The 12,296-nt window shown below is 40.6% G+C and overlaps 1 protein-coding gene across 1 annotated transcript in view; it reads left to right on the top strand.

The window, feature by feature from the left end:
* LOC101853365 (vacuolar protein sorting-associated protein 13D) overlaps nucleotides 1-12,296 on the top strand; it is a gene marked incomplete in the record, with an annotated part of 111,492 nt that overhangs the window by 68,985 nt on the left and 30,211 nt on the right. The window contains 10 exon segments of the mRNA XM_035971752.1: nucleotides 73-239; nucleotides 1,157-1,210; nucleotides 1,597-1,677; nucleotides 5,959-6,103; nucleotides 7,082-7,251; nucleotides 8,584-8,707; nucleotides 9,451-9,523; nucleotides 10,202-10,361; nucleotides 11,033-11,105; nucleotides 11,515-11,739. Coding sequence (XP_035827645.1) covers nucleotides 73-239; nucleotides 1,157-1,210; nucleotides 1,597-1,677; nucleotides 5,959-6,103; nucleotides 7,082-7,251; nucleotides 8,584-8,707; nucleotides 9,451-9,523; nucleotides 10,202-10,361; nucleotides 11,033-11,105; nucleotides 11,515-11,739 — 1,272 coding nt within the window.

Raw genomic sequence — 12,296 nt, 5'->3', positions numbered from 1 at the left:
AAAACAAACAATTCTCTACTGGTACTCATGTCTTTATCCTTATTGAATTTTGTTCCTCTTTTCCCTGCTTAGCTGACCATCGCAGCGCAGTTTTGGCTGGTCAACAAGTCGGGTCTGCCCCTGGTCTTCAGACAGGATGGGTCAAAGGTCACAGCTGCCGGCCAGTTTGAGGAGCACGAGCAGGCCCGTAGTGTCACGCCGCTGTTGTTTAGTTTCTCCGAGGCTGAAGAGTTGAACTTGTGAGTGGAGACATTGTTGTGGCTGTTTGTTAAACTTGTGTTTGGAAAAGTTGTTATTGTTTCGTAAGTGGAGCCGAAAGTTATCGAACTTGTGAGTTTTGATACTGTTATTCAGTTTCTCCGAACCTGAAGAGTGAAAATTTATGAGTGTAGACATTGTTGTTGCCTGTTTTAGTTGAGTGTACAAGCTGAAATTGTGAGTGTAGGTGTTGTTGTTGTTATTAATTGTAATTGGTTGCTTTTAAGCACAAGGGGGCTGTCCCGAAAAATGCTGTTTTGAGAAATCGAAGGTAAAGTTTCTGAATCCTTGTTCAGTTTTTTCAAAAGACAATGAGAGTTTTCTCTATAACCAAACAAATATACCCACCAAGGAAACCAGACTTCTCCTATAGGTAGGGCAATGCGCATTTTTGATGTAGGTCAAGATTTCTGGAAATCCCCGAAACCTGGGTTAGCCCGCTTGTCCATAAAATGGACCAATTGTGTAAGTGGAGTGGAATGGTATTGAAATTGTGAGTGTTGACTCCGTTGCTCAGTTTTTCCGAGGCTGAAGAGTTTGAACTTGTGAGTGTTTATGCTGTTGTTGTGAACTTAGTGGAGTGGAAAGGTGTTAAACACACATATCTGCACCTCCCTACATTATTTCCCGGTCTTCATCAACTACAACAGATGAACAACACAACAAAGCGGAAAGAGCAGGTGGTTGGCATGGTCTCTGGTGTGGTGAAGAAGAAAAGAAGAAGTGAAATGAAATTTTTGTAGATTTCAACACCTGGATGTGCTTTTGTGAAATGAACGAAAAGTTAATATGTATGGTTTTAGTGTGTTCCAGAGCCAATATTGTGGAAAAAAGTGCCATGTTTGACGTCAGTTGATGTGCTGTGTTCTCAAAGAGCTTTTTTCTTTTCTTTTCTCAGGTGTCAGATGCGAGTGGGAAATGCTGTTCATAGGTTGGAAGGACGACCTCAATGGTAATAGGGTTATTGATTCCTTAATCTGTCTGTTTGTGGCATGCCAATGTAAACGGGGAGGGGGGGGGGGTGTTGTTATACAGACAGTTTCTTAAAAAAAAGGTTCTCTTCTGGACATATGGGTGTCATTCTGGAAAGCAGAACAGTTCTCAATTCATATCATCTTTTATACTGAGTCTGTTCAGTGCTTACTCACAAATGGCAGGGGCTGAAAGGGACAAAACTGCATTAGACTAAAGAATGTAGAGGTTTTTGAAGAAAAGTATTGGTGCATGTGATGGCAAATAATAATAAGAGGAAAAAATATCTTTTCTTAGCTGTTTTGCATTAATGGAGGGATGAATTGCTGCTGATCAAATGAGTTTTCTTTTTTTCCTCCTTTGCAGGAGCAACCGGTTCTCCCTGGAGGGTGGCACATCTAAGCGCACACTGCACGTGGTTCACCACCAAGAGAATCGCCCTGATTGGTTAGTAACCTCAGAGTTTCGCTTGAAGAAAGCCTTTGGCCAAATCAAAGGCTCTAGAAACATGTCGTAAGTCATGCACTTTCTCAGTTATCATGTGGGCTTTTTAGCTCCCGCGGAGGACCCGGTGACCAGTCTCAATTCTACTCCTCATCTTGGCATGACATGGGAGTCTGTGGTTCTGTTCTTCAACATCACTGTTCTCTTCTGGGCATGTTTGGTTCCTCACCTGCTGGCATTTTTACTCCCCTCTTGTGATACAAAATGGTGGGTGCTTTAGTATGGTCTGCTTTGCAGTGGTGTAGTAAGCGCTCGCTACTGATTCGTTACATGCAAGCACAGAGAGTGCAGTCAAAAAATGAGCGGACTGGGATAGAAATTCGTAGACAAGAAGTGGCTGCATGACAGGCTAGACCTAAAGATGGAATAGCTATATATCATAGTGTTGGAACTATTTCTCAGTGTACCTAGATCTAGGCTTACTGATTCATTACAGAATCGAGAAATGGGTTGCGGACATTGGACGCCAAGGTGGTAGAATCAGTATTTGCTTGAAATGTGCATTATTTCTTGACAATGGATGTGCGAGGCTCTGGCGGGACTGCATTGACATTGTGACTTACGTCATAAATGAGTAAGGAAAGATAAGCGTCGCTGGCTCATGGTGTCACAAACAAGCAGCGTCGTGCTTGAGCAGTGAATAATGAATCTTTGCTGTGTACTGATCAACTCAGCCTGCACAAAGTCCGATACAGCAAGTGATTTGTTAATTCGCTAGTTATTTGCAGGCATTAGAAACGAGTGCTCATCTATTCGCAGATAAAATTTTTCAGAGCAGAACCCAAAGCTTTTGCTTTGACTTTTTAAAAATGTTTTGACTAAGACCCTAGTCTGTTTTTAGTACAATGTGGCCATTTTTGTGCTAAGTCATCGTGTCCAACATTGTCTTATATTAAGATGCCTATGGACATGTATACACGTGGGCGCAGATGCATACATTTGGCTCACAAGCACACACCTAATGAAACACCTGCTTCTTCTGTCTTTCTTGTCGTTTCCAACTGCAACCTCCTTGTCAGTATTTCCGTCAAAGTTTCATTTTGAAGGTGTACGTTTTTGCTTTGGTGCTTGAGTCTTGGGGAAATTCTCCTCTTTGCGATGATTGCTGCTTTCGCCATTAAAAGGCTGTCTTCGCATCATGAGAAGGCTGTTCAGTAGATAAGAGGAATCTCAAACTCTGGACAGAGATGTTTACCAGAACTTTTTAATTGATAGTAAATTAATTTAATTTGTATTTCATGGTATGGTACCAAAAGTCTCATTTTGTTTTTTAAAGTGGGAAGAGGATCCCCAATCGGCATCAGCACTTTCATGGACTGTGTCTACAATGCCTGTTTCAATGAAGGCTGGGTCATGATGGACAGCGTGGGGTGTAAGAGTTAATTACTGCTGATTACTTTATCCTGTAGAGAGTGGGGAGTTCACATTGCTATTTTCTCCACTTGCCTCTTTTCATTTGAACTCCCTTGTTCTTTTCATTTCATTCTTGCATGGGGAATTCATTTTCTTTCCTTCTGTTATTTCAATGTGATTCTTGTTAAACCCTTTTCAATTACATTGTTTAAAAAAAGATCTCAATGGAGCACCTGACGCTATCTCTTTGATAGTTGCTGTACTAGCATTGCTCTTAAGATATCTGCCTACCTCGCTGAACTTACAAGGACAGTGACATTGGTAGCCTTGTGGTTAAGCTACCAGATCCGCAGTCGTGAGATTGTGGGTTCCAGGGTTCGAACTTCAGCTCAGTCCACCATTGTGTCCTTGGGAAAGGCACTTTTTCATGACTTTCCCATTTTGGCTTGGTTCATTCAGAGTCGTTCCTTTCTGAGATGGATGTTAAACTCTGAGGTTCCCCCTCTTAAATAACCTAATAGTGTTGATAGGGCTGTTAAACCTACGCCATTTCACCATTTTTTCCCCAGGGAAGCTGAGCACGTTTCTGAGAGTTCTGTGGTCTGCTAGGGTAATAATATAGTCTGGCCCCCCAGAAAATCGCGGTCTTGCGGCCGCGTTTTTCGTCGAGTTCCGCAATAAACCCACAATTTTTTGCAATTTTCGCAATTTCTTGTAATTTTAGGCAAAAATACATCAACGCTTTGATTTGAACAGAATTTTTAATACGAAATGGTTCGAGTACAGAGCGGATAGGCCTACGTAAATCATGGTATCAACCCAGCTCAAGCCCATTGAGCGTAAAAGCTATTTACCGGAAATTCAGGCCGGAATGCATGTACAACATAAACTGAGGTATAGGCTAGGCCGAGAAGGTGGCCTTCTCTGGGCTAGGCCTTTATCTAATGTGTGTAAGCGTGCGCGTGTGACAAGAAAGTAGGTGTGTGCCTCAGTGAGGTGTACGTGAGTGTGTGAGCGCGCGTGAATATTGTTCGTACATGATGCATGTGTCTACATACACGGTAACCGGGCACGTAGTCTCAGTATCTACGTACACGGTAACCGGAATGAAAATAAACCAATATTTGTCCTGTGCTGTCACTTGTTAAAATAAAAAAAGAAAGTTATACACGCGTCTTGTCGGGCTCGCCATCGTTACCGGTCAGTGAACCTGTGCTTTCGCATCACACTGTGAGTACCGGTTGGGGTCACCAAAGTTCATTCAAAGTCTGTGCGCTACGAAGTATAGAGCTCCGGAATGGGGGAATTATCGATTTTTTTTAAAAAAAGGTATAGTCGGGGGAGGGCTGGAGCTGAAGGCAACGCCGGATGACAAAAACTGAACTTGAAATTCTTAACTGCCCGGTTACCGTGCACGTGACACTGAGACTACGTGCCCGGTTGCCGGTTACTGTGTACGTAGACACTGAGGCTAGGTGTCTGCGTACCGTGTACGTAAACACCCTGTTATGTAAAACGCCTTAAGCTGCGTTCACACGGGAATGGGTGCTACAGAAATGATCTAGATCTATATTAGTACATGTATTACTATTGTTTATAAATGTTATAAAAACTTTGCTGTATTTTACGATTTGACTTAGTGTTAAAACAATACCATGCCGGTTTTAAAACAGAAAATATCTGAAATAGATCTAAATACAGATTACGAGTGTATCAAAGGTTTCAAGAGAAAAATAGAATAGGATCTGATTTGATTGGAGCATAAGCTTATTTTGTATTTAGAGGTTGTTTCGATAATCCCTTGTCAATTTTTTTGTTTTTTATAGACTAAACCTCATACACTTCTAGATTTTTGCATGAACCAAGTACCCTGTATGTACTAAATTTGGTCAGATTTTATGCCTTCATTTAAAAGTTATTAAGAAAACCGAGGATTCCGTTTTTTTGTGTCACGCGTTATCATATTATATTTGGTTGATAACTTTATTGTTAACGTACTCGTGTGTTGTTACTAGTAAATGTTGTTAATAACATTTGATGAATTTGTATTGTGGGTCATGATTTTTGAAAAGGCTGTGCTGCTTTTATGCTACCGGTACTCAAAATTGTCATGTTTTTAAAAAATGTTAAGCCCGTATTAATGCGCCTGGGATGGGAAGGTTGCAATTTTTTGCAATTTTTAGGCAGTTTACCTTGCAATTTTTTGCAATTTTTCTATTTCAAAAATGCAATTTTCCGCGGGGCCAGTATAGTGTAAAGCACATAGAGCTTGCTGTTGAGCGGGGGTATGTGCTATACAAATGCTATTTATTATTATTATTATTATTACTTCTTTTTACAAGGACACAGATAGCTCAGTTGGTATTCAGGTGGACTACAGTAGGGATGACTGCGACCATAGTCCTCAGTGGAGTGTTCTTGAGTTTGGGTTGTTTGAGGGTTTCCACGGCTCAGTCGTATCAGAGATGGACACTGAATGAAAAATCTTGCCTTCTTAATATCACATAGCTGCCAACTAGTGTGTAAAAAACGTATTTAATATTTTTTTTTAGGGTCTGAGTACACATGTCAGTTTTCTTATCGCAAACTACATATCATATGTGTTTCTAGTACTGCTCCTCTCGAACTTTCCGATGTTGGTAAAAAATTAGGAACTTTCAAGACCGGATTTGCAAATAGCAATGAGAATGAAGGTCATTAGGTAACTGGAGACATGTTTCGCTGTAGGTGCGCTTTGAAGCTTGAATTTATTGAATGGAGAAAAGAGTGTATGAAGGGTATGGAGGGAGAATTACGCGGCCAATTTTATCTTCATTTTGCTCATCCTCCTTTATGCCTTTGCACCATTTTGTCTGCCTGGTGTGTTCACAGGGTCTACACCATTGGCATCCAGGTAACCCCAGGGAGAGGTCGGTATCGAGGCACGAACATCGTGACCTTTGCTCCCCGGTTTGAACTAGACAACCAGTCAAGCTTCAAGCTGGCCATCGCCCAGCAGTTCATGAGCAAGAGAGAGGTCAGTTGCTGGGATGTTTATTTAAGAAACCAATTGCGAACATTCTTACGAGAGAAAGGTCAACTGCTTGGTTGTTTATCTGTTTTAGAAACCATTCGTGAACATTTCGACTTGTGACCGTGGTGGAATGAATGCTGGATGCAAAAGAATGGATTATGGTTCCGGAGTGGGAATTTTTTCAATATTTTTGTTTTATTAATAATCTCTGTCCGTCTGCTTGGATGTTGTTTCTCACTCTGTCTGGTTCCCATGGGGCAGTGCCACTGACTGTAGTGTCTTTGGGCCATTACCAAAGGGGGGACATTTCTCGTTCAAGCATAGTAGAATTGTAAATGGGCTGACTCATGTCACGCTCATAACTGTGCCTGGTCTACAACAGGGAACTGCTGCTTTTTCTTTCCTGATCCTTACTATTATCATTTTCCTCTACTTCTTTTGTATGTTTGTCACTCTCTTGTGACCTGCTATTTTGGAGTGCCTTGATAGTCGAAGCAGACCTTGTGCTGTTGAAGCTAGAGAGGTGAGCAGTCTAAGTCTGATTCCCTGTAAAGACTTCTCTGTTGACACTCACCCCTTGGCGCTCATATGACCTTTTGCAGTTGCGAGCGTCGTAAAACCCTCTACTATAAAAAAAATATAACTCTGTCCGGGTTGGCCCTGAGTGGTAGGGTCGAAACAGCTCACTTTCTAGTAAATATGTGAATTGTGTTGAAAGAGACATGAAATGTACACAGTGAACTAAGAATTTTGGATGGGTATTATTAAAACACTATTTAGATGTAACACAAAGTCAGGAAATTGGCGCTCATACGACCTTATGCAGTTGCAAGCACCGTAAACCTCTACTAAAACAAAACAAAGTCAGAAAATGAAGTGATATGACTCGACCTTTTTACAATGAAGAAAAAAAAAAAGACGTTCAGATTTAACGCAAATGTTGAAAGAAGTGAAATACCTAAATGTTTTACCCTGCCACAGGCAATCAAACCCGACTACCTGACTGCACTTCCTCACTGCAAGCTGCCTTTCCACTGGCCTCGGGTTGACCTGGACCAACTGCTGTGTGTGAAAAATCTGGACCTGCCGCAGTGCCACTGGTCGGGCGGGTTTCACATTGACCGCATCGACTCGTTCCACATCAATATGAGGTGGGTGACAAGATCAGGCATTTCATACAGCCATCTTAGACACATTATTTAGTTTGCATTTTGTGTCGTTGTCTTCGTCACAATGTTTTTTTTTTACTTGTAAAGAGTCCAACAGATTTGAGGTATGAGTAGAAATTGTGCAAATGAAGCTAACTTTCTTAGTTGTAGTTTGTGTTTTATATATATGTGCAATGCTGATATAGTGTTCTTTGTCAATAGTTTATTATCCTCTGCTTCTTTCACCCTGGTGTTGGGTTCTCCACCTTCCTGCTGTACCGTTTATGCCTAAGATCTACCTCCAGATCTCTTTCTCGGGTGTTTCTTGGTCGGAATTTCTCTCTGAGAGAAAGATACCTCAAAATGAATAAAAAGCCTGGTAAACTTGGTTTCCCTTTTTCACCTCTTCCTAATAATAATAATAATAATAATAATAATAAATTGCATTTATATAGCGCATTTCCACAAAGAAGTGCTCAATGCGCTGTACAATAATACAAACAAAGAACAATATGCAACGCACAGCTCCTATAGTAATCGTCTTTCCCTCTCTCTCTCTCTCTCTCTCTCTCTCTCTCTCTCTCTCTCTCTCTCTCTCTCTCTCTCTCTCTCTCTCTCTCTCTCTCTCTCTCTCTCTCTCTCTCTCTCATTCGGTCTCTCTCTCTCTCTCTCTCTCTCTCTCTCTGCCTGTCTGTCTGTCTGTCTGTCTGTCTGTCTGTCTGTCTGTCTGTCTGTTTGTCTGTCTCTCCCTCCCTTCTCTCTCTCTTCTATACTCTCTATCTAGCTCTCTCTCTCTCCCAAGTACATCCTTGAGTAAAGACAATCCCACAAAACTTACCCAGACACCCTTGTACACATTGGTGACATCACACAGTTATAAAATTGTTACAGAACAGAGCAGCATGAATAAACGATAATGAGAGAACATAACAAATACTGAAAAAAATGTAATAATATTTGTATTTGTACAGGAAATTTATTTACAAATCCCATTTAAAGTAGCGAATGTGGGTGGTTGGGGTTTGCTCTGGTGTGGTTCGCTCCTTCTTTCTTATCAAACATCTATCGGCTTCAGCAGTTATATGACCTTATTGTGTGGCAAGTGCCGTAAAACTCTTACTAAAACTAAACTAAAGTAGCTAATGACTTTTTGGCTCAAAATCTCTAAATTTTTTATTCGCTGATTGGAGGGAGCCACTGATTGGTTCTACTTCTATTTTTTCCCTCTATTTTTTCTGTCTGTCTATCTGGCTCCTTCCCTGCAGTAACAAGACCATTATTGTTTTGATGTGCTTCTGTTTACTCAAACAAACTAACAAACAACTTTCATTCCAGGGACAACACAGGAAAGTGTCACCTGCTCAAGGTGGAGGTCGTCCAACAAGGGCCAACCTTCTTCATTGTGTTTGCTGATGCCGATGTGATGCCGCCTCCTTTCCGGATTGATAACCTCAGTGATGTGAGCTTTGTTTAAGTTTAAGTAAAGAGAAGCACAGTGACACAGTAAAAGTTGTTCCGCGCAAGGAGAAAGTAAAGCCTTGTTTACTTACTTGGTTGGAGAATAGGCATCATTGCAGGTGGCACATGCCATAGCTGCTCCTCCCTCCTCTTTAGGATCCATGAAAGGGTCTGCTTGCTGATTGTGCAAAGCCAAAAGACCGGAATAACAGAAGGAAAGAAAAGAAGTAGTAATGGAATGAGGAGGACTTCATTCTACATTTAATCTTTAAACTGCTTTGATGGGAAAATATATAATTTCAGCTGAAATTCATTTTACTACTCGCTCTTTTTTGTGGATGCACAGTATTCTTTTTTTAAAGGGTGCTTTGTTTATAATTATGATTTTCATCTCCATCATTATCGTTAATAATGCTGTTTTATAATTAGTAAATTTTTAAAATTTTAATAGTCATCATATCTATTATGTTTAAAATTCTTTTTCTTCTCCTACTTCTTTTTTTGTTCTTGCTTTTCTTATATTATTATTTATGGAGAGATTTTAGGGCTCATTTTCGTTTTCTGTGTGTTTGGCAGTCTCTGTTTTTCTGTCTCTCATTTTCGCCTTTATTTCCTCCTCCCATCCCATTGTACCCCACCCCAGCCCTTCTTTCTCACATGCGCTTGCACACTCACACCTACCCACCCACTCCTGTGCTTGCTTGCTCACTCACTCACTCATTCACTCACTATCTCTTTGTTTAGGTGCCAGTTCTCTACTACCAGACTGGAGCCCAGGAAGAGAAACTGAAAACTTTCATACAGCCCCAGACCTCAAGTGAGTTTGTTTTTGTCATAAGCAACTACATGAACGCTGTATTATTTACGACAGTTAGGGGGAAGACCAGGGGTACTGGGAGGTGGCATACCCCTGACACATGGTCCTATGAGCATTTTGATGGGAACAGATACTGTTTTAAAAAGTCTATATACACAGATCAGTAAATTAAAATGTCTTTTTTTTTCTTTTTAATTCTCCAACAAGATCTGATGAAGGGTTAATTTTACATGGACTTTGTTGACTTCACCGTCTTTAATCAGCAAAATTTGTAAGGCCATTTGTCTCAGGTCGAATGAAATGTTTCAGTTTCTAGCCTCACGCCCCAAGTGAAAGAAGTGAATTAGGTATGATTTGTGAAAGTTTTTTTTTTTCCCAAATAGTTATAATTCATTTGTTTCTCTTTTCCTGCACAAGTGGATGATAATATGAAGCCTTACCACCTCATCACCACCATTATTTCTAAATTCATCATTGCTCGCAGATGATTAACTTACATCTATAATCCTTGAATCTCTATCTGTAACAGTTACATGTCATACTAATTATGCACGTAATACACTACTAGACACTGAGATATGCATTTTTTTCTACTAATCAGATGGCGTCAAATATAAATGGGCAAGGGATTTAAAAAAAAAAAAAATGCCTTACTGGATCTTCTTGTTGTTCTTGTAGTTCCATATGCCTGGGATGAGCCGACGCTCCGCCCCCTCATGCTGACCCTGAGTGTGATGGGCGGAACCTCTGCCAAGTACGCCCTGGACAAGCTGGAGGAGGGAGCACAGCTCCACTACGAGAACTTTATCTACTTAGCTGCCACAGCTACTTTTGACAGGTGGGGGATGGTGCTGTGTGTGAATGAGGACAGAAAATGGTCGAAAACGTTTGGCTATTTTTATTTCTTCTCGTTTGCTGAGAGTTTTGCCTGTCGTTGATTTCGTTTTCTTCAGGGTTTGCCGAGGTCCCCCATTGTGGTCATAACTATGGTCATCATTGTGCTATTGACATAACTATGGTCATCAACGGTCATCATTGTGGTCATAACTATGGTCCTCTAAGGTCATAATTATGATTATCATCGTGGTCATGTCATAAGTGGTCATTTTGGAAGTCATCATTGGGGTCATAACTGGTTATTTGTGAAGTGTGTCAATATTCGCCTCCTTACAAGACGCTTTTCGATTTAAGCCGGGTATTTGTATGGTTTAGACTCTGGTCTCATGGTTACAATCGCGTATGTAACTCATTAACTGTGGACTATGTTTGAGATGTTCAAGATGGTAATAATTTTTTCTGATGAGAGTTTGTTTACTATTATATTCTTCTGTCTGTGTTTATGTGCCAAGAATTTAGTTTAGTGCGAAATGCTCGCAACTTAAGGGATTGAAAACAACAACAACATGGGCCAAGAAAATATGCACCCCCCCCCCCCCTAAAAAAAAGCATAATTGCTTAATTTTCTGTCATTGTTTATATGCTGAGAAACAATGATTGTGCCCTCCCCAGAAACTGGGAGGGAGCGTGCCATGAGCTGGTGTTGGACTGTGTCCACAACAACAACATTGTGTTTAAAAAGAAGGTGAGTAGTGGACCATAATGCTCTGCTATTGTCTCTGTGAGTCTTTTGCGTGAGTGTTTTATGTAAGTGGTTTGAAGGCACCATTGGTGGTTCTCACTATTTTCTTCCTTTCTGTTATTTCTGTCTGTATGTTTTACTTTTTCCCTGCTTTAAATAGCCATTACTGTGAGGATGTTTTTATTATTATTAGTGTTGTTGTCATATTAGTTGTAGTAGTTGTAGTTATATTATTATCATTATTTTTGTTATTGTTTTTGTTATTATTATTAATGGAAGTATTGATAGGAACGTCACAATTGTACTATTGTTATTTCTGGTTTCAATTGTGGTTGAAATCATTACTAGTTTTATTATTACTGTTGTTGTTATTATTATTATTATTATAACCTTGGATTCTCTACTGTGACAGGAGAAGAGTAAGAGGTCCCAGCTGTGGCGTATGACGGGCTCAGGCATGTTGGAGCATGAGGGTTCCATGCCACCCCGCGACCCACGCAGCTCGGCCACTGCAAGTGAGCCAGGACTTGTCCTGGACATTGCTGACATTGCCCCGAGGCCAGGTCAGTCGGTGCCGCTGGTCCTGAGGAAACCGGACGTAAGGCGCCGATCGACACAGACGTGGAGATTCACAGAGGTACTCAAGGGTTCAGATATACGGAGCATGGGGCTTTTTCGTTTGTATTCTAGCTAGAGTTTATCTGAGGACAATTTTACCGTTGAATATTCTAAGAAACCGGCTGTGAAAATTGTCTAAATGTGAGGCAGCGCGGTGAAATCAGGCGCTCATCAAAATAACAAAATCGGAGAAACGGGCGTTATTCCGCCAGTTTGGACATTTTTATCGAATTTTTTTTTTTTGGCTTAACCTCTTTTACATCCATTTAAAAACACATTTCCATGTGAATTTTACTTTAAAACATTTATTAAAGGCACAAAATATGTCATCTTTCAGTTTTCAAAGACTCTTTAGCTATTGGACTTACCAACCTTTGGCGGCCATTTACTCGCTAATTTCACCACTTACACCAGGCGACCTCACTTCCTTCAATCGCAAATATCTTGAGTTCTATCCAAGATAAATCGATATTTGTTTCATTAGAAGCGAGGCGAATAAATAAGCTTTGAGATGATTCTAATAACTCTACATGCCCAAAAATTGACGAGCGCCTGATTCCACCACGTCATGACACA

Source organism: Aplysia californica, unplaced genomic scaffold, assembly GCF_000002075.1.
Source record: "Aplysia californica isolate F4 #8 unplaced genomic scaffold, AplCal3.0 scaffold00019, whole genome shotgun sequence".
NCBI lineage: Eukaryota > Metazoa > Mollusca > Gastropoda > Aplysiida > Aplysiidae > Aplysia > Aplysia californica.
This window is presented reverse-complemented; position numbering and strand designations above follow the sequence as displayed.